Source organism: Aptenodytes forsteri, unplaced genomic scaffold (genome assembly GCF_000699145.1).
Source record: "Aptenodytes forsteri isolate BGI_AS27 unplaced genomic scaffold, ASM69914v1 Scaffold137, whole genome shotgun sequence".
Classification (NCBI taxonomy): Eukaryota; Metazoa; Chordata; class Aves; order Sphenisciformes; family Spheniscidae; genus Aptenodytes; species Aptenodytes forsteri.
Genome location: NW_008796221.1, coordinates 5,903,352 through 5,925,763, shown reverse-complemented (window position 1 = coordinate 5,925,763; position 22,412 = coordinate 5,903,352). Strand labels below are relative to the sequence as shown.

General features: G+C 38.5%; 1 protein-coding gene across 3 annotated transcripts in view; it reads left to right on the top strand.

Moving 5' to 3' along the window:
• Positions 1–22,412, top strand: part of GSAP (gamma-secretase activating protein) — a 44,860-nt gene that overhangs the window by 3,146 nt on the left and 19,302 nt on the right. For all 3 annotated transcript variants that reach the window (XM_009289069.1, XM_009289070.1, XM_009289068.1), the window contains exons 2-18: positions 1,701–1,757; positions 2,470–2,539; positions 2,961–3,017; positions 3,152–3,240; positions 3,649–3,718; positions 4,796–4,845; positions 6,158–6,262; positions 7,200–7,259; positions 8,443–8,486; positions 9,616–9,701; positions 14,241–14,318; positions 16,587–16,664; positions 17,132–17,224; positions 18,509–18,726; positions 19,581–19,650; positions 20,345–20,427; positions 21,077–21,130. In XM_009289069.1, the coding sequence (XP_009287344.1) occupies positions 1,701–1,757; positions 2,470–2,539; positions 2,961–3,017; positions 3,152–3,240; positions 3,649–3,718; positions 4,796–4,845; positions 6,158–6,262; positions 7,200–7,259; positions 8,443–8,486; positions 9,616–9,701; positions 14,241–14,318; positions 16,587–16,664; positions 17,132–17,224; positions 18,509–18,726; positions 19,581–19,650; positions 20,345–20,427; positions 21,077–21,130 (1,362 nt within the window). The remainder of the gene's footprint in view (positions 1–1,700; positions 1,758–2,469; positions 2,540–2,960; positions 3,018–3,151; positions 3,241–3,648; positions 3,719–4,795; positions 4,846–6,157; positions 6,263–7,199; positions 7,260–8,442; positions 8,487–9,615; positions 9,702–14,240; positions 14,319–16,586; positions 16,665–17,131; positions 17,225–18,508; positions 18,727–19,580; positions 19,651–20,344; positions 20,428–21,076; positions 21,131–22,412) is intronic.

Below are 22,412 nucleotides of genomic sequence, written 5' to 3'. Positions count from 1 at the left end.
TCATGATAAACTATTTATAACTAATGACCTACAGCTTTTGCAAGACGCAGCTATATGTCTGTGAGCCTTTCCTGTTGGTTTTATAGCCGCCAAGTTTAGCTGTGACATTGTCAGTGAGGATAGTGCACAAACAAGGATGTAAACTAAACTGAGCTGCCCTGGCTTGTTTCCCAATAGATACAAATAGAAAACAACCTTTGTCTGCTAAGTGGAAGAAAATCAAGTGCATTCTGCGTGAAATCAGGGGAGGGTGGGGAATGAGCTTTATTTTCAAGCTTATTTTAGAGTATTGCGTTGTACTGTAGTTTTGACAGTGTCTGTCTTTCATGACAGTGATAGTTGGTGTAAAGGAAGATTTTTTTTTTAACAGAAGTGAATTCTAATGTCAGCGCTTCTGTTTTGCAAGGCAATACAAGAATCTTTAGAGTAAACACGAAAACAAGCGTCATAGCTTATGCGCAGATATGGGCACTGATGTAGTCCTGTTACCAGTCTTGTAAAGTATATTTTTCAGTAGCTAAGTACACAGGATGTTAGCATTTCAGACACACTTGGAAAGAAGTTATTTGTGAAAGCACTTGCTTAACCTTAAATTAGGAGGCCTGAAGCCTGTGTCTTAATATAAAGACATTTTGTTTTCCTTGTTTAAATCAGAAGTCAAAGACTTTTGTCGTTGCCACAACAATAATGAGACACTCAGAAATAGACCCCTTAGGAAGAGAATACTCAGGCTTTTGTTTTAACTTCACAAAGCAAGATGCCATAACTTTGTAAATAACCACAGATTTCTCCCCTCTCCCCCCAAGCTGTAGTTAAAAACAATGATGTTCACTGTTTGAGTATAAGCCTCTGTGGCTGGATTTAATTTCAACAGTTTAGCAATTTAGTGCCTATACCTAGAGTACATTACAGGACTTCAGCTTGATTTGATATACAATATATGCTGCCAAGCAGAATTAATTTTAATTTTTTAAAAATATTTTGAAAATTTAAAGCATGGTAAAAATTACCGGGAAGAAAAGTTTTGAGTTGTATAGTCTTAGAAGTGCCCCAAACAAAATCATTGTATGTTATTATCAATAAGCTGGAAAGGATGTGTATTATATTTCTTTTCAAGGGCAGCAGGCTAATGGTGTCATCTGAGCTTGTGAAATATATTTAGCCTTCAGACAATCATTTCCTAAGGCAGAGCTGAAATCCTTTTTCCACCCTGCAGCCAGATCACTGGAAGCTGTGTTTGGTGATGTTTGATGTTTCTGTGCTCCCTTTTGGAGCAATGACCCACCGAGTTGGTGAGGTTTGGAATACCAGCCTTAAATCTTCCAGGGGCCATAGCATCCCCTTTCATTCTTGTACAGACATCTCTCTTCCTGGCATTACTGCCTGTAACTAAAACCAGTTTAGAATGAAAGTGAGAGAGAGGCACTTGGCTTATGCAATGGCTTGTGGGCTGTGGATTGGCCACATTTCAGCTTTATCCCATGTGTTAGTTCTAAAAGGAAAAAAATAAATCTTTGTTCTCTTTCTTGCCTCACTTTCTTGGAATTAGATAATTAACTGCCTGTTTATAGGACAGGGAAGTGTGTGAGGATGTGTGTCAAGGGGCGGGGGGAAGAGGAGAGGGAGGTAGGAAAAAATAAAAACAATGGTTAACTTTGTATATATTTACATTGCCTGTGCTAATTTGTTTTCATCCATAGGGAAATCGGAGAAATACTCACATTGGATTGTACGATCTTCAAACTAAACAAAATGAGGTGAGAGCAATACCAGGCTTCTCCCTGGTGAAGAAAGTGCTGTAGTGTTTCAGATTTTGATGCCTTGCAACACGGTATGTTATGTCCTTAAGGAGTATATTCTTGTTTGAAACAGAAGAGAGACCAGAGAAGGTATTCGAATGATGCTGAGTAGTATTAAGATGCAGAACGTGACAGAACATCTGAATGACTTGGGAGTAGTAAAGCATCATGTCTGCAATCTTTATTTCTAAATGACCAATTCAAGCCCTTTCCACTCCTTGTCACACTGAACATGTGTGCTAAGAAGTAAATGTTTTGGGTTTTCTTTGTTATGTGTGCATCCTCAGTCTGTTTGGTGCTACCATTTCTAAGAAATTATTGTAAAACTGAATGTACTGCAATTCAGTGGCTGGAATGACAATAATGGGCCTTTGCAGGTGTCCCCATAACAGTATGAAATGGGTGGATTTCTGTATTTACGTAAAGATCTGCTGTGCTGCTCTAGTGGCAACATAGAGCTCAAAAGAACCAGTAAGAAACAAACAAATGAGAAAAAGGAGAAGTGATGCGATTGAGGCTTGAAATATGGTTCTTCTGGCCATGAAATGATTTGCTTTAAAAATAAAAACGGTATACTGGTCAGCAGCGTTTTCCTAAGGAGGAGTAATTAGATGGTTTTCTTTACATAGTTAAAAAAAATATTTATTAGCATTAATGTGTTTCTTTATAGCACCTCTATATGTTTGAGAGGGATCTACGCATAATCAGTTGTTCGGTCAACAATGAAAGAACGTTATTGGGTAAATATGTGTTTTATCATTACATTTTTTTTTTGTCATAGCAAAGATGATTTGGTTTAGTAGGATGATACATTTGGGTCTAGAATTACTTAAATCTGTTTTGACCTATATATTGCCCACAGCAGTCTATGCATTTCAGTGGAACCATCACCAAATAATGTAGGTAACAACATAAAGACACAGCTGTAATGATGTTGCTGTTTTATTAAAACAAAAATCTAAGACACACTGACCCTTTGTCCACTTCCCCCTCCTGCATTTATACATGCCTCCTACATCTAGAAGAGCTTCTGTTGTTCCTTTAACAAGTATGGTTTTGGTAAAAAAAAAATTGTGATGCTTGCTCTCCAAGAATGTTTAATAAAATTAATATCAAAAATGCATGCTCACTGTGGTTGTGTTGTTTTGGTTTTTTTCTTAGCGGTCAGCTTCCGTCAATATACAGAGGAAGAAAGAGTAAGTCGGCTATTACAGTCAGGTACTACAAATGGATTGTTTTAATACTGTTCAAAATATTGTACCCTTTTGCTTTTTTTTCCCCATGTAATTTCTGTTTAGAAAACAAAATTGCGTATAAAAAAGGATGTTATCTAAAACACATTCTCTTTGCAGTATCCAAGTATTTAACCTTGCTAATTGAAATTCATCCCATTAATAATGTGAGAGTCCTAAAGGCTGTGGATAGCTGTGTTCGAGTACAGGTAAATTATTCAACTTATCTAAATATAAACCTTTTTAATCCACTGTGCTAGAGAGAAAAAGGGGTTGAGTGCAGAAATATCTCATGTTATCTTGCAGCTGTTACAGAGATAGTGTGCCCGTGTTTCTTCCTAGAATGAAAAAAATGAGAAACTTCATAAAATGTTTGATGTAGAATATTTCTCCGACATGAAGGCTATTTTTTTATTTCTCTTCAGTCCCCCAAAGCTTGCAATTATAGTGATTGGTGACTATTCATCTGTAATAATAGCTATTTTTATTAATTAATTATCATTAGTGTGCCTGTCAATTTAAAAAATAAGTAAATATCCAGCTATAAAAAACCATTTTAGATAAGTGTTCTAAACTACTTTGGTTATTTACTTACTTTTGTGAAACTTTCTGTATAGTTTCTTTATCCAGTTGAAGGCAGAAATACTTCTACAGAAAGTCATCTCTTGCTAGTTTCAGAAGATAAATGTGAGTTAATATTTTGAAAGTACGTTGTTATTCTTTTACTTTAAATTGATTGTTATAGATTATATTTTTGGTAGACTTTTATTGGGGAAAAAACAGAGGGGAAAAAAAAGGTTGTGAGCTATTCTAGGTATTCCGAATGTCTTTGAAAAACTGTATAATTTAATGGGATATTTTTCAATGTTAGCAGAATAGCCAGCTTTGACTGCAATTATTTACTTAGTTCATGCTTCATCAATTATCTTTATTTCTAAAAAAGCTAAAATAGACTTTTATAGCTGCATATATAAATTCAGAGCAGATCAATTGACTATGAGAGATGGTTTGTGATTTAATGCGTGACAAGTGGGATAAAAATAGGACAATAGTTCCTTGGATTGAGATACTTTCACTTCTTCAGCCTAATCTAATGGGAGGGAATGGATAGAGGCTGTTTATCCCTCTTGCCTTTCAGTCTTATTATAGAGTGAGATCACTTAGGCCTCTCCAAAGAGATTGGAAATCTCCTCTGTGAAGCTAGACACCAGTCTTTAGGTAGCTGAACTTAGGTGGGCAGAGTTCACGTCCTAATACATTCACATAGTGCTGTGAACTATATCAGAAACATAACATCTGCTGGGTGAATCTTGCACCCTTTGCACAAGCAAACTACCAATAACTTTTAGGAATTTTGCGTGGGAAAGGACTGTGAGGTGGTATTCATGCTAGGAAGTGAAACAGGGCTAGGGTGTAGTCTCAGGCACAGGCATGCAGCTCTGCATGCTCTGTCTTTCTAAGTGTGCTCCTTGTCTTGGTTTGGCACAGTTAGCACTCTTGTGACGGTGCTGCGCTCATGTGGGCAGAGAACTGCTTCCGCGAGGCGATATGGCTGCGGCCACCCTTGGCGCAGGAAAGGAAGAGAGTCCAGGTCTCTGCATAGGCACCTGTGTTCATGTATCACAGATTTCCCCTTACACTGAGTTGAACTTTTCTGGCCCTAATGTGTTCTTCTAGCATTCTAAGAAGTGAGATTGTTTAATAAGCTGTATAAAAGCATATAAAAATGTATGTTTGTAATGATTTTTTTAATATATTTTAAAGATATTGAACAATTTGACATTCATGTTGTTGCAGAAGAAGAACACAAAGTGGTAAGACTTGAAAAATCTTGGGTTCTGAGTTTTGCTTTAATTGAAAGTTTAAACATCTGTAATTTTATCTAACTGTTTTTGTAGTTTTATACTTGGGCAACACAAAGTACATTAAAGAAAGTATTGGTAGTATGGCAGCTTATGCAGCTAACCACAAAGCTGATTGAAAAACCTGTATACTGTGTAATCTATGAGCAAAGTTTCTTATTATATTCTATTTTGTTTGTTGCTGAATGTGTCTGTATGTTAGAATTTGGGAGTAAACATAGTGTATGTACATTTTTAAACCATTTCAAATATTTGCAGAGTCACCTTCCTAACTTTGCCTTTTGTGGGAGTCTGTGTGTCCCAGTAAAGGATTCATTTAAAAAACAAGCAAACAAACAAAAGACATAAAACTTAGATACTCTCCAAGTACTGTCAATGTTCCAATCTCCTTTTCCCCTCATCTCTTTTTCCAGATTTTAACATGAATTTGTCTTCAACAAATTGTAGATGTTTTGCTTAGAAGATTTTTTATTAATAAACATACATCTAATATAGTAAAGAGTTATGTCACGAAAGCCAGTGTTTTGCTTTATGGAGACAAATGTGGGCTTGGAAAGAAAAAGTTAAGGTCCTGATTTTCAGTCACTCTGAAGTCTTTCACGGTTTTCTCAAAGTTTATCATTGCTTTTAAAGCAGATGGGTTTTATATGCTAGACTACAGCAGTGGAGTAAAGACTAAGAGTGTGATCAGAAAAAACAGATCAATCTGATGTCCTTCTAACAAACGGATTTGTTTTGGTTGACGTGAAATCTCCCTCCATCTTTCAAGAGTGCATTTATACAATCCCAACAGTTTTCCACAATTCTAGCCCTTTCCCTACTGCCAGTACTCTCCATCATGTGGCTGAGACTTTGGACAGAAATCCCTTTTGGAGCTAGCGCATATTTCTTCAATAGTTGATGTAGCTGGTTCTGAACTGACTGTGGTATTTCACTCCTCTTCCCTTCTGTGTGATGAAGAGTGCCGTCTGTTTTTCTTTGTTCACTTTGAGCTGCTTAAGTGGTGAATTTCTTGCAAGCAAGGAAATCTCAAAGAAAATATGTGGTAGTAGGTGTACCCTGAAAACTGTGCTTCTGAACTCTTTAAACTGAGCACCTTGCACACAACAAAGGTGGACTTTGTGCGGCTAACAAGTAGCATATTCCCTCCAAGCACCTTAGTGTTTGCGCCTCTTCTGTCATTGCTTTTCTCTTTAAAGCACAGACTGCGTAATTGTTATAGCACCTTATTTGACGACTTCTAATGTTCTTTCTTTCCCTTTAGGTGATTCAAAACTCAGGTCAGCTTCCAAGAGCCAGAGTTGCAGATGATCTCATTTGGGCACAATGGGATATGATGGAACAAAGGCTCTTCTACATTATTCCAAAGGTGAGATGAAAGTCATTCTAGTAGTTTTTTTCCTGCCTGTCTCATGACAGTAAAGTTTTGAGTGCGTGGGGTAATAATAATGTGAGTTTGTTTTTCATTATAGTAGTCTGTCTTATTCCTGTCTCAGATAACGTAAAGCAAAAGCCAGACTTGCCTTAACTGCTATTTATGCATAGTAAATGGCAAGAAGACTGGTGATCTTAGTGCTTTCTATAAAAAAGGGTGGATTTGTTAGGTTTTTTGGCTTTAAAAAGGTCTTTTTTTCAAAAGGATCTAAACCTATCAAAAACTGTCATGAGTATAATGCCTCTGTTCTAGAGAGTTCACATCTAGAAAGTATGTTGTATACAGACTTACTGAGTGACCAAATGAGGGCAGGTTCTTGACTAGAAATGCTGAAACTCTGAGTTTGTGGTTTTTTTTGTTTTGTCTGGGAGACTATTTGCACTTGATATATTCTACATAAATGAAAATTGATTTTTCTTAACTCTTCTTAGCCACCAAAAAATGAGTGTTAGGAAATAACAGGAAATGAATTGTGATGGGGAAACGTATTCCTGTTTCTGAGATACCCTTTTTGAACTGACCGAAATAAGATATAGTTCCTTTTGCCATATAGGTAGTTGTGGAAAACGTTTTTTTTAACTTTCTAGAATATGTGTGTGTGTGAGACATGTAATGCTGTGCTTCAAGTGAGGGCCCACGCAATTATAGATGATTGGCAGATAATGATCTGGGACAGGAAGGAAGCCTGTCATAGTGCTATTGTGGGGGGTTATATGTGGTTTCTAAAGTCATCTTTTGTCCCCTAACTTCTGCATATCTGTTAGCAAAGCGGGTTGAGTGTGGAGAACGGTGTGGAGTATCCAGTCACTTTTCAGTCTATATGATATGGTTTCTACTTTATCAGTTACAAAACACATCCTCTTAATTCCAGGAATCAAAGAGTACTTTAAAATGTGTCCAGTTTTATCCTGATGAAAATTTTAACTCAATAGTAAGTCATGAGTATTTTATTATACAATGGTTTTGGGTGGGATGTAATTATGTGTTCCAGGCACTGATACAGAGGTCTGTTTCAGTGTCATCCATTATTGGAACTTTTGCAGCGGAAAACCTGCATTTTGTTTTTCTGTGTGGGTTTTTTTTTTATTATATTCTTTTCAAGAATGTATTCAGTCAGATTCAGATTGCTCCACAGTCAGGTAACTTCAGTGGAATTGCACAGATATTGACCTAGAAGTGACATTCATGACATTATACTGATCTTATACTCAAGTATTTAAAAGCACGGTTATCGAATGCACTAGAGAAAGAAACCTGTCATGGTTTAACCCCAGCCGGCAACTAAGCACCACACAGCTGCTCGCTCACTCCCCCCGGTGGGATGGGGGAGAGAATCAGAAGAGTAAAAGTGAGACTTCCCATCAGCAGGCAGGTGTTCAGCCATCTCCAGGACAGCAGGGCTCCATCACACGTGACGGTTACTTGGGAAGACAAACGCCATCACTCCAAACATCCCCCGCTCCCTTCTTCCCCCAGCTTTATATGCTGAGCATTATGTCATATGGTCTGGAATATCCCTTTGGTCAGCTGTCCCGGCTGTGTCCCTTCCCAAATTCTTGTGCACCTCCAGCCCACTTGCTGGCAGGGTGGTGTGAGAAGCAGAAAAGGCCTTGACTGTGTGTAAGCACTGCTCAGCAGTAACGAAAACATCCCTGTGTTATCAACGCTGTTTCCAGCACAAATCCAAAACATAGCCCTATACTAGCTACTGTGAAGAAAATTAACTCTATCCCAGCCAAAACCAGCACAAAACCACATAATAATTTTCTGTCAGTTTTAAGGGAGACAAGAAAATCTGTTGCGGCCAAAATGCAGAGAGCAGAACATAAAAATTACAACTGTTGAACATGTAATTGTTACTAGACTTTTGCCCCAGTGGCTGAAACTTGCTTTAATGCAGGAGGTTAAATATCTCATAATTTATTTTCTTTTTTTCTAAAAGAATCTATTTTATGTTTTTTGGGGTGACTGTAAGGATTAGAGGGGGGTAAATAAACTTTGTTAAAATACTGAATCTGGTGAAATATGTTTGACACATTTTACTGATCTGAAATATTAATCATAGTATATTGACCTCACTAAATAACAGGTTTGTTTTCATTTTTGGTTAACAGCTGGAATCACACCTGGATATTTCTGTAAATGACACACAATTAAAGTAAGTTTTTAAAATGCTTTGGTTTGCTTTCCTTTTAATATATAAGGTAATGTTTTACAAACCTAAGTAAAATTCATCTGAACCACAGTATCTTTGCAGTTGCCTACATGGTACTGGAACATAAGAATAACATGAACACTGTGTCCAAATCTCCAGTTCCTCTCATTTTCATCAGGGTCAGCTGTAAAATGTAATTTAATCCTTGACTGCTTTTTGGTGCCATTTTTTAAAATTATTTGTCTGAAGAGCTAGCTATAGGTTAAACCATCCTTCCTCTGAATAATATTTACCTATTTAAATGAATTTGTTTTAATCTTGGGCATGTTGTAGTGTATCCTCTTGCAGTTAGTACTGAAAAATCCAACTCCTGTAAGAGCTGTCTGAAATATTTCTTCTTTTTTTTTTTTTTTTTTTTCCCCCCCAAAAAAATTATTGCAGAAGACCTAGGGGAAAATCGCTATAGGATCAAAATCCTTTCTGGAAAAAAAACCCAAACAAAAAAAAACCCCCAACAATAAAAAAGCCAAAGCAGACTGACTACAATCTTTTGTTGCATGTTCTGCATGGCAAAAATAGGACTTGCAGATTTTAAAGATATGTAAACCAGTTAAAGCACAGGCAGCATGAGACTGAAAAAGAATGCCATGGTATAACAAGTTCCATGTGAGTGTGATTTTTGTGCTTTCCTTTTCAAGTATTTCCGCTGAAATTAGTGTGCCTAATTGCAGATTAAAATGTAGCTTTACAGACATAAGAATGGTAGAGTTAGGCTGCAAAGCCTTTGAGTTCACAGGTATGATGAGTGTTTGGATTTCCAGTACTTCGCCAGAACTTGCTTTCACTTCAAAATATACGAATGGTCGGACAATGCTGGAGTAAATGAATATGAAGTTTGCAGGTGTAATCAAAATTGTTGGTTTCTGATAACAGTGTACAGTCTTGGGATTCTCACTTCTAACAGCATTGAGTGGATTGGTTAAAGCCTAATTTAACTTGCATTAGAGAACATTTGATTATAATTTAATTAGTATGTTTTGATTACATAGTGACTGTTCTTGTGATCTTTGTGTTGTGATGAACCTCTGTGGATGAAGAAGTGATTTATTTAGTGATCTTTGTTTGTTCATAGACTTGTGAATTTTGGGTATGATTACTGTCAAGACCAAGATGTTGCATCTAGATCTTTGAATCTTCGGGTTTTTACAAGTAAAGCAGGTAATGAATAAACACAAGTATTGTCAAAACAATCTCCACTAGTAATTACCATGCAGTGTAATCATAACTGATTACTAAATTTCTTCATAAGACATCATATAGATAATTCTATTTTTTGTGTGGTTTTTGTGTGAGTGTGATTTTTATTCCTTTAGAGTATACTTGACAGGTAACTGTGAGGAGAGGGAGAAGGCAACTGTGCACTGATTTTTCTTATTAAGTTTTTTTTACCCTCTGAAAGCTGCATTCCAAGTTAAGCTGAAGAGTACCTAGGGTTTTCTATATCAACACTAACAATGAAAGTCACCCAGCAATTTTCTGATAGCCCAACTTCAAAGAACTGGTATCATGCACTCATATGGTGAAATATCTCAGTCTAAGCACACTGTAGCTTCTGCTAGTTTCAGAACACAGGTGGTACCAAAGCATGGTTGTGTATTACAGTAGAGTAATTTAATGTTAAAGCTGACCAAAAATGTGTTAGAAACTAAATTCAGGGAAGGTTTTGGCTAGGTCTGTTGTGTGGGTATCTGACATAGTATATAATTGTGTTAAGAGTGGACATGCATAAACGGAGCATATGCAATACAGATTCTAAGAGCTTCATATTGCTGTTAGTATGTGATACTTAGAAAGTCCAAATATGTTATACTAAACTTAGTATGTGATACTTAAGGGTTTAGTGTATATATATGATTCCCTAAACTTAAACCTAAAATGGTCCTTAAACCTAGGAGTATCCTTGCATCCTAATGCATGCTATGAGCTTTTTTTGATTAAAAACTGGTCTCAAGAGGCATCTGTTCATCAGATGCCTGCGTTTTCAGCTTCTAAATTAGACCATACTGCCAAGCAGAGATGGTATCTGATTAACCTTTAAATAGTCTACAGAGTTGTATAGGGATATGATGTGTTGCAGAAGTAGCTTTACATCTCAGTTCTTAAGGTGTGCTCTATGCACATGGGCGAATTGCTGAGGTATTTGCCAGTTGCATTGAAATGACCATTAATGCAAATCAGGTGAAATACAGTTTCCTTACATGTTTTTTTTTTTCTTACCAAGGCAGGCAGCATGCTTACAAAGATTAGAGGGAAGGAATTAGAAATAAGAGAAAGCCAAGTTTCTATCTACCAAATGTAGATTAGGCTACTTTTCCTCTGTTAGCAAGACAGACTATTTCGTATACAAACAGCCTGTCCAATAATGGAAAATGTTATTCATTTGTGTATATATATGTATGTTTCCTCTTAAACCTATGCTTCTCTAGGGTTTGTTCAGATTGAAGCACCCCCTTTTAGTTTAGGATGAAATTCAGTCTTCCTCCAACAAGACTGTTGTTTGGTTACCCTGAAGTAAAATGTTCTTTTCCATCTGGTAACACAGTATTTAAATTCTGTGTGGAACCTTTCACATGCGCTTTTCATTGTGCTTAATGTAAAACACATAATTTGACAATTACACTTACTAAATGAGATTATTGTATGTGGCTTTTCATTGAATGTTGTTTGAAACTGAGGATTACTTTGCACAACCCATTTTGAGTAACATGGTTTGGAGCAAATGGTTTTGTCGCTGAGACCATATCAAGTTATTGAAGAACACTGTGGGTAATCACACTAAAGTTCCCTTTTGTGCCTCTTGTTTATGGTGATTGACAAAACTGGACTGCAAGCTTTTTGGGGTGCAGACTATGCCTTCTGTGGAACTGCTAGCATGCTTCAAACATTAATGCCGATATCCCTATTTGTACCATTCGGACATCTCTGGCAAAGAATAACTGGCATAACTTCAAAATGGAATATTCCATGCAATTTCCCATTTAATAAAACTGTTACTGGCTACTGCCGATCTGAACTCTGAATGAAATCACTCTTCCTTTCTCAAACATCCGCAGTAGAAGAAAAGTAGCCCTGTTCCTTAGACTCAGCACAGACAAAATGTGTCCATATAAAACCCCCTATGTACTTCTAGATTAGCTGAGATCAAGCAGTTCTAGTCTCAGAATTAACTTTGTATGTCTAGAATTCAGTGGTTATTTAAACAACACTGGGCTGTTACGTTTTCTTTTAGTGCTTTAGAAGTACTTTTCAGTTAAATTTGCTCAGTATTAAAAAAAATGCAGGCAGTAAGATTGACAATAAACCCTGGATTACCGTCACCTAACTTTACCTGCCTAAAAGTTAAGCATCTGGACTATACAGAGAGAAATAGGCATCTCCAGAGGATGATTACTTCTATCCATAATTCTTCATTTGCTGTATAGGAGTCTAAATGAGAGATGTTTGGATGGCTGAAGTTAGGCGAGGCAAGTCACTCCTAAGCCAGTACAACTAGACAAAAAGCCCTGGTGCAATGTTGTATTTGAATTGTGACACTCGGATGCCATGTTGGTACAGCCTTATGTCTTACGCTTCTGCATGAACAGAAATGAGGAATTTGAGGTTAAAGTTTCTTAATGAAAACTTCATGTCTTCATAGGTGACTTACAATTTCAGTGGTATGATGTTTATTTATCAAGTGGCAGAGTTGTAATTGTTGTTTCCCTAATTCTGCTGAATGTAGTAACTTGCTGTTACCCTGTATGAGTAGAACTTAATTTTTCAATGCTTCCTTTTTTTTCACTTTGTTGCGGTTGAGATCTTTTTTCCCTTTTATTTCTGAAAAGGTAAGAGTCCATCCAAATATATCGTCATGTGAGTCTTCTCACCTTGTGGCATTTAGCTACAGCTCTTACTGTTTGCAGATGATTTTGAAGTGGACAGTGTAGAAGACCTGGTTCTGCCTTCACATGAAACGCTTACCATATAGGTGCAATAGGATAACAAGCTTTCCCTGCATCAGCATAACCCAGCTCTAATTTGCAGAGAGCACTGGTAAGGGTAGGAAAGGAATTTGTCTTATATTCTCAGTCTCTGGCTGCTCTAATGGGATTGCCAAGATGGTATCAGATGTAACACTGTTTGGACACTTGCTGATCTGATACTGTCGTGTTTCTATCTGTATTAATGAAGCACCATTTGATATTTTCTGTTATTCGTATGTTTGTTGACATTTGGACCAGTATCCTAGAGTTGAAAGATGCATGTCCTATTAATATAGTCCCCCATAGCCACTGTTTCTGTGGTCAGCTTGCATGTATTACCCACTGACACGTCAATCTGAACAGACTCACTTGCATGTTGCACAATTTACAGAACAGTGTATACACTAGCCTCCAGCATACAAGAAAGAAATTTGCAGTGTTGGAAGGGAGTTGTTGGTAATAAAACAGCATTGTGGGTTGCTGGAGCGTTTCCAGTCTTCCTCATGAGTCCTGATGCTGCTACTTTAAAAATTATGCATACTCTGAAAGATGCCAAGTGCTCTGGCAAAATGCCCTGTCTGTTGTCTGAATGACTCAAATATCCAAGCAAAACTGTATCAAACAATATTCAATCAGCGAAGAATACGCAGAAGAAAAAAATTGCATCTCAAAAGAAAGTATTTACCTTCCCCAGAATGTGAAGTACCTCAGCCATATCTGTATCACAGCTATGGTACGGCCTTGTGGTCTGAAGTACGAGGCATTTAACCAAGTAAAATACCTTGGTAGCTGTGCTTTTTTTGTACTTGTGCTTTTTCTGTACTGTACATTTTTCTGTATACCTTGTATACATAAACCTCTTTTTTTACAGAACAGTATCTGTATTAGTATTACCTTTTTTTTTTTCTTTTAAGTGATAAACTTTCAGTAAAGGTAAAAGGTGTATGGTCGTAGTTGTGGCCCAGCTTTCCCAACTGTATTGGGATAATGTGGTTTGGAAGCTGTTTCTAACATGAATGCCAAAGCAGCTTGCCAAAGCATTGGAGTAAGTGGATTAAAGTTTTCATAAGAGATGGACAGAGGGCTACCATCCAGTGGAGTCAAAACGGTATCAGTCTGATTTAGAATTAGGCTGGGAGGGGGGAGCATTCCTGCACAGAGTACCTTGGCTGAAATAAGCTTGTGCTGAGGACTGACTTTTCTCCTAGAAAAGGAATTAATGGCTCTTTGGGCTGGAAAGGGGAGAAGTGACTATCATTTCTCATGTGAGAAAGCTCTAGTAGTGTATCATGCTGCTGCCAATATGAAATTACTTAGAAAGCAAACAAACTGTGTTTTACTATGTTGTTCTGTGCATATTTGACAGTCCCTGAACAGAAAATATCTAGAGATTTCTCTCCTGTGGAGAGAAAGGCTTGATCGGTTTTCTGGCTGCAAGCATGATTTCTACTGGGAAGGGCTAAAAATGTACTTCTCCTAAAGAGTAGGACAGGCCATGTCAGAACCCAGGTTTCCATTGTGCTATGTTGCCTCTCTGTTCTCTCTTATTTTGTGTTTCGCTAGGTAAATGATGGTTAAGAGATATGTGATATATATTTCTGTAATCTTTACCTTTTTTGAGAGATTATTTTTAGTTTCTAATTGGAAACAGTCTTGCTTTAGTTTTGTGCAGTGTAAAGATATCTAGGTATTTGGTTGGACAAGTGAATTTTCTTTTCCTTTTTTGTCTTTTTAGGAGGCTTGTGTGTGTGTTGTAGTCTAGCCTCTGATATTCCTGATGAAATAACATACTCCATATATTTTTTACATAAAGGTAAGATTAACCTGTTAAGTTATGCTTTATTTTGGAGAATGTCACTTTGCTGAAAGAGTCATAGAATGCTTTGCAAAACAAACAACTACCAAAGTGTGCAGACAATAAACTACTGTGGCTGGTGTTTAAAGACAGCAGCTGCCTTTAGCTGCAAAGTTGACTTTCTTGCTGTAGACTTCCTGCCTGATGCTGAACAAGTAGCTTCAAACCAGTGGCCTCATGAGTGGCTGTTAATTTGGTCCCTTATTTCTAGGCAGACTTTCCGGTGTGCTGAGCACAAACATTGTTGAAATCTGTGTGAGCTTGCAGGTGTGTTGTACTTATGCCATAAGGCATTTGTATGGGAAATAGAGCCAACAGCTCTTAGCTTGAATGTCTGTTTAGAGTTCCAGTTCAATGTGTCATTTTCACAGCAAGAGGTGCAACACCCACTGACTGTAAGAATAGTTGCTATGTAAGTGGTGCTCTAGCTCTTAATTTTAAGACCCTTTTTTTCCTTGAAAAGAATAAAGAACATTGTTTTATTCTGATCAGAATAACACATTGTTATTAGCAAGATCTTTCTCATTTGATACATGGAGGAAAGAGGTGAATTATTTCCCAATTGAGAAGCTGCATAGTATAGAGTAACCATGTTCAAGTGGACAACATACGTCTTTTACTTTAAGCGTTTGCTTTCTTGTGCCAGGAAGCTTTTCATATGTCAGAGCTGCACTAACATGTTGCTTTGCTGCTGGAACGTTGTGGGACTGAATGAACTGCATTTTTGTGTTCTTGAAGGCATTAACAAATTGGAAAAGTCCATTCTGGGTGTGGCAGCACTCTGCATTGTACTGCTGTGAAGGGCTGATTTCCCCAGGTGTACTTGATGTGTAGCTGAAGGGTGGTTGCGTTGCTTGGAGCCAACCGTGGCCCTTGTACCTCCCTATCTGTACCAGGAAGAAACTGAGGATAAATATGGTGACATTGACCAGCTGCATCTGAAATGACCTTCATGGAATGGATTTGTTTGGTGCAGAGCTGTTTGTGGATTCATGTAAGATTCATCAGTCATATGAGAGAATTTTAAGACTGGTCCTGAGGTGACCCACAGAAGCAGTGGTATATCAGGTCCATAAGCCACATTTTGGAGACATATAAGGAGTTCAGTCTGTGCTGCAGCATCTGCAAACTCGGAAGGAAGCTTCCCGCCCCCTGTTAAAGCAGTCACTTGATGTAGCATAAACACAAAAGTCACAATGTTGGAAGTGTATTCTGCAGTGCTGGTATTAGCTTGCATGTGTTTGCGTTGGCAAGTAACAGGGTGGTGATCACGAGTATACTGACTCATTGCAAGCAAACTTCAGTCGGTATCTCGTGTGAAAAACTATTTGTTTTAGATACCCCTTCATTTGTAGTTTTGCCGTTGGTCTTGGAGGTCTCACTTTTTTCTTTTTTTTGCAGCATAGATAAAGCGTATCTCTGCTAGGGTCAGGAATCAAAGTCCTGGATGAGTGGCTGAAGCATGGCTCATGATCTACCTTTTTCCTTGGTGGTCCTGTAAACTGTGGATCTATTGTCTTATCTTGAGTTTTCATGCACTATTAAGTAGCATCCTGATCATGACACCATTCAGCCTTTAGGATATTGCAGCATGGCCATTTGGAGGGCGTCATTGTCTCCTTAGTTATTTTAATCTTCAACTTGTCTCAGAGATTGAGGAGGTTTGAGAGCTCTATGTCATTATTACTGGATGCCAGAAGAAGGTGCAAGTCTAGAATAAAATAACAGCTGTGCTGATGCAAAGCCCATGCAAACACAGCAGGTCTGAAATTAACCTATGTTTAAACAGAGCTGAACTAAATTGCAGCAATAGGGCATGCAGATAAACAAACTGGAAATTCTTTAAAGCAGTTGAAAGACCACCAAAATGTGAAGCACAGCTACATGAAAGATTTGTGTTTGGGTTTTTTTTGGGGGGAGGTATTTTTACACAAGCTTTCTCTGGGATGGAATGCTTCTTTAAACATGAACATAGGCTCTGCAGTGCATGGCCAGTTTCTGCATACTAAATAACTGCATTGTGTGGGTGCAGGTCTACTAAGTATGAAGCAACTCTGTTTAGGATGAAGTAAATCCATCTGTACAGACAAGCCCGTAAAACAGTCTGAAATACCCTGTTTGGGTGTATTGGCGCTGCTGAAGTTTCTAGCTATAAAGTCATATTTAGCTTGTAACAGATGGTGTTTATTGTTTGGGTTTTTTTAAAGTATTATTATTTTTCCCCAGGTTACAACAAAACTTTTACAGTTTCTCTAGAAAGAACAGAATCTCATCAATTGAAGGAAGTGGCTTTTATGAATCTTGGTAGGTTACTTGCGTTACTTCCCTGTGTGACTGCCGCTTGTGTCCCCAATAGGGAGACAAATGGCTAACCCTTCTCTAGAAGGAAAGGATTTTTTTTCTTGACTTTAAGTAGTTTGTGTTATTTTGCTGCTTTTTTTGCTTGACTTTTGTATTTGGCATTTGATACTGCAATACCTCGCTATTAGTAAGCAACTTCCTCTGAAATTGCCTCAGAATCTGCTCTGGAGATCAGCTGCTGAGTTCTTGAGTGTCTCAAGACTCTTGCATCCTCCCCTGGAAACCCAAATGTATTGCTAGTGTTTCCTGTGTTAATACAACAGCAGCTTTTAATTAACTCCTTTTATATTTCCTAGATATAATCAATTCCATCGGAGAGAAGTGGGCCAAGATGGGAATCATGTGAAACAGCCTCTTAAAGCAAATAAGTGAACAAGTGCTAAATTGACCACTGTTATTTCTTTAAATAGATTATTATGTGGCTGCTTATTTGCCTGGCCAGTTCCTGCACCTCCTGAATATTCAGCATCCTGACCTGCTGTGCTATAGTTTATTTCTGACAGGTATAGTAAGACTGCTGCTTCAAGTAATTTTACTGTGGTAGTGGAAACTTGTTCAAATCTCTTTACATGAAAGTTGTATTTCTTAACATTTGCTTTATTGTACAGTGTTCTAAAGAAGAAGGAGAGAGATTGAAAAAATAAGAATGGCATTTTTGCCACTTTCCATTTTAAGAAGAGAATCTGAAGTGACATTTCATACTTAATCTATTACGTACTTCTAGCTTGTTATGAAATGGAAGAAGACCTTTCACTGAATTTGAAATTCTTTGCCTTAGTTTCATAGTTTCCCTTCCCCCCTCTTTGCACATGCTTCTCGGTCCTCCACTGTTCTCAAATTTCACATGGAGATGTAAATTTGATTTTACATTTCCTTCCTCCAATTGAGTTGCTCTAAATGTGTGTGTTTGGAGGGTGTGGGGAAAGGAAATCGGTGTTTCCTTCACCTGATCAGGCTGATGCAATTTGATTTAGAGTCTCATCTGAGAGGCACGTTATTTCATTTCCAACAAACATGTCTTTATGGGAAGTGGGTTATTTTTGGAAGTGGGGGGCCTTTGTTTGAAAACAGAAATCTGTTCTTCTGCCTGGGTAAAGAAGAGGAAAGTAGTGGGAACTGGTGCAGGGGCAGCATCACAGGAAGCTAATACCTGTTGTATATACATAATGAAATACTGTTCTGCTAGAAATGAGTGGAAAGCATCACTGTTGTATGGTGGGCCTGATTTCTCTGATGTGAAGGGTCTGGAATCCTGCTGTATAGTACTGTGGTGGTGAACCTTAGTACTAGCATAAATAAAGTGGTTTTGATCTGATGCTTCAATCAGTAATCATAGAGCAGAATCTTCCTGTTCTGGCCATTGGGATTGATGGTAAGAGATCCACCAATACAAGTTTGTTCATGATTCTGCATGTGGGCAGTTCTGAGCTGTACCAATATGCCTAGGTGTTAATTCTAGTATTGAATCTCTATTACTAGCCTCATGCCCTTCTCTGTTCCATCCTATGTACTCTGATTTGTCCTATAACAGCATTGTGAGCCTCAAATCTGTACACCTTCTCTGCTTCAGCAGGGAAGGAGAGAGCTGAGTATGGACTGTGTTCCTAATTTACTTCCTCTACCCAGCCAGTGCCATTCCTCCTCTTTTTCAGCATAATACCAGGGCAGCTAGTACAAGAGGCAGACTGTTTCTTGCTGCTGGGGACCTGGGAGTCTTAAGAGAAATACTGGTAGCAGCCAAATTTTAAGTTCTTAATCGTTTTTACTCTCAAACCAATGTTCTTCAGGTGAGGATGCAAGAATTGACGTGTTGCAAAACTGCTCCATCCGATCCCCACTCACGTCAACAGTCTTGGATTGCCACGTAGGACGTATGTATGCCGTGAGCATCAGTGACAGCGCCTTACTACAGTTCCTACAGAACAGCAAACGAGACAGCGAGAGATTGGCAGCTCTACACTGTGCTCTGTTGCGCTTCCAACACACAGAAGACCTGGAAATGCAGGTGGGAAAAGACCCTCCTCTAAGTTTTTTCAGTGACTGATGTCTTATACAAAGCAGGGTCAGGGCATGAATGTTATCAGCTAAAGAAGAAAAGTACTGATTCACACGTACCTTTTGGCAGTGCCAAGAGGCTGTCCTGGTTTCAGCAGGGATAGAGTTAATTTTCTCCCTACTAGCTGGTACAGTGCTGTGTTTTGGATTTAGGATGAGAATAATGTTGATAACACACTGATGTTTTAGTTGTTGCTGAGCAGTGCTTACACTAGTCAAGGACTTTTCAGCTTCTCATGCCCTGCCAGCAGGAAGCTGGGAGGGGGCACAGCTGGGACAGCTGACCCAAACTGGCCAAATGGGTATTCCATATCATATGATGTCATGCTCAGTATATAAACTGGGGGGAGCTGGCTGGGGGGTGGTGACTGCTGCTCGGAGACTGGCTGGGCATCGGTCGGTGGGTGGTGAGCAATTGCATCGTGCATCACTTATTTTGCATATTCTTTTATCATCATTATTATTATTTTCCCTTCCTTTTCTGTCCTATTAAACTGTCTATCTCAACCCACAAATTTTACTTCCCCTCCTGCCCCCTGATTCTCTCTCCCATCCCACGGGGGGCGGGGAGGAGTGAGCAAACGGCTGTGTGGTGTTTAGCTGCCTGCCAGGTTAAACCATAACAGAGGCTCATTGGTTGGGCTGCCTAAACTGCTTTATTGGTCAAGGCTGTCCTGAAAACATTTATCTCTGTACCACTACTTCATGCAGAGTGTTACTACTGAAAACAAAATTTCTACAGTCTCTTACAATACATGCTTAAACAGAGAGATGTGACAAACTCCCCTGTTCTCATTCTGACAGATTATTTGGTGGATTTCTGAGAACCTATCAACATGTCATTCTTTTGACCCCATTCAAGAATTTATCATTGGTAGGTATTTCTTCTCCTGCATGCATACCCTAGTTGTGACTTAAGGAGAAGCCACAGTGTCACAAACTGACTCTCTTCTTTCCAAACTGTTTGGTTATGATTTATGTTAACTGACCTGTATTTTGTGGTGTTAGAGACAATACCAGTAGTTTAGAAGATACATAGATCTCTCAAAATCAGATTGCAGTAAAACTTTTCAAATGCATTCTTCTGTCTAGTAGGACAAATAGATTTATCGCTATTTTAGGTCACTGGGGAGCAAATTCTCCATCTGGCTCCTGTCTTGGGTATCTGGGATATAAATAATTGAGATTGGAGTGGAGGAACAAATCTCTTCTAGCCCAGCCCAAACCATTTTTTCATAAGGATTTGGCATATCATGATACTCTCTTCTAATAGCTGATTCCTCAGCCTAGCCACTGCATGTCCTGTGCCCTGAGCCTTTGTACAAAGGACCCCTGCAGCGCTGAGCTGTAGCCAAGCAGCTGACCCAGCCCTGCAGCCATCTGGACTTCTCTTCCTCCTTTTGTGCACAGGCTGGGACTAGTTCCACCATGGAGGAAGCCGTTTCAGAGATAGCAGCAGGATTTGTCCCTAAAAAAGTGTTAGATAAGGAACTGACTGTGAAGCCTACTCTTGTTAACGGATAGTTTATACAATCTTGCCCTTATAAATCTTTTTACATTGCATTCAGCCTCCCTGTACTGCAGAATGTGTCCAGAAACTCACAGCCTGGATAAACTTTTGCCCTACACATCACTGCTTGACTGGATTGGGGTAAGATAACAGCTGGTACTTTAATAGCTAGAGGGAGTCTATTTTTTCTCGTTTAATACAACCTTTAACTTGTATGCCTTACCTTTTCATAGACATGCTCTAAATCCATATCTGTGCTTTATGTCTATTTTATTTTGTCAAGTCTTAACCTTAGTGGTGTTTTCCATTAGTCCTATTTTTTGTCAATAAATAAAAGCATTTATAAAACAAGAACAGCTACTATAATGGAACAGATGATTAAATTTCTCAGTTTTCATAATGAGGTATTAATTTGTTGCTTATCATATGAGGTTTATAATGAATACAAAATGTATTTAACCAGCAAAATCATGCAGTTATTTCCAAGACAAACAGTATCAGTAGAGTTAAGATTTGCAGAAGTAAAATAACTTCAGGCAAGACTGTACAGTTAGAGCAAATAGCTTATTTTAATTTCTCTGATCTGACACTGTTCTAATATGTTGTCTTTTTTTAAATGAGATGAATGAGAGAAACATCTTCCATATTTCTTTTGGGCAAAACTGAATGTACAGTTTTGGCTAGCTAGTTTCACGAAGGAAACAGGTAATGGAGATTCACTTAGTTACCCAAACAGGCCCATGTTTTATGCTAAACTATTTATATTCTTATAATTTGTCTGTATTTATAGATTATCCCTGGAGTAACATGTGCAACAGACATTATTTCTCTACCTGTGTTAGAGGTAAGTTCCAGTATAAAACCACATTCATATTTGCAGGTTAGGAGCTTTCTTTGTGGGGTGGGGGTGTGCTACTAATGAAGCAGTGTCTCCACAGCCCTATCCAAAAATGGGGGTGAACAGAAAATGGCTTTGTTTGAAATGTCTTATGCATTTACTAAAATACCAACTATTCAGACTGATGTTTGCTAGCTCGAAGATGTATTTTTTCCCTTTTCTGAAGATACTTCTTCCATTCAACAGGGAAGGTCCTCCAAGAATTAATTCTTGTTAGATTTGATTGATGCCTCTTCATTTTATGACTTCATTAGCTGGAGGTAAACTTGGCACGACAGACGTGTAGGATTTCTACATATCTCTACGTATATCCGCTTCGAGGGATATTTCATTGTGCTGCCATTGGTACCAGTGGTTCATGACCCTCTCACTTTGTTTTGTCCAGAGCATCCTGTGATTGCAGTGATGTCAGGGCTTTGGCTACCTAAATCTAGACAAATTCCTGCACGGCCTGGAAAAGGCAGTGAGCTGGATGGGGACAGCACATGCTGTTTGGGTGGGAAATTGTACTTTCCATTGAAAACAATATGAATGATTCTTCCCATCTTCCATTCCACTCCCTCAGCTCCAGTTTAGAGAAATACTTGAAATTTTCCTAAGTGTTCCCCTACAAAATATGAAAGAGGCTTTTAATAAGCAGTTTGTTGTGGAGGGCTAATGTGAAGCAGTCAGAGCTTGAACCCAACAGTGCCAGCAACACATGGGAGCAGACTCTGGATACATGACAATATTGTTTCACGTAGCACTTTAAAGAGGTGAGAGTCTGTTTCCTCCCCAGTGCTTATAATTAGCTCATAGAGCTTCAGCATTCACAAAATCTTTTAAAATTAGTGAAATTACCCACTGCTCACTCACTCCGCAACACTGCATCAGAGCTGTGCTGCTGCATAGATTCACGTGACTGCTGTCAGGGAATTGGGCTTTGCATGCTTTGCTTGGGAAGGCTGCCCTGAGAGCTGGGACTCCTGGGAAAATCAGATCTTGAGAAAATTTGTTGCTAGATAATCCCCGTAATTCACTGAGGTCAAAGTTAGCAGGCCTTTAATTTGTCTGAGATTGAACCTCAAGCCCCTGGGGGCAAATGCCTTTAGCAGCTATACTTCCTGATTGTGGAACTCATTTCCTATTTCTGTCTGAAACCTAAACAGATTGAAAAGGTCAGAGTTGAACTAAAGACAAATATTTCCTGCTACTTTTGACTGCAAATTGCTCTGTCTCTTGAGTGAGG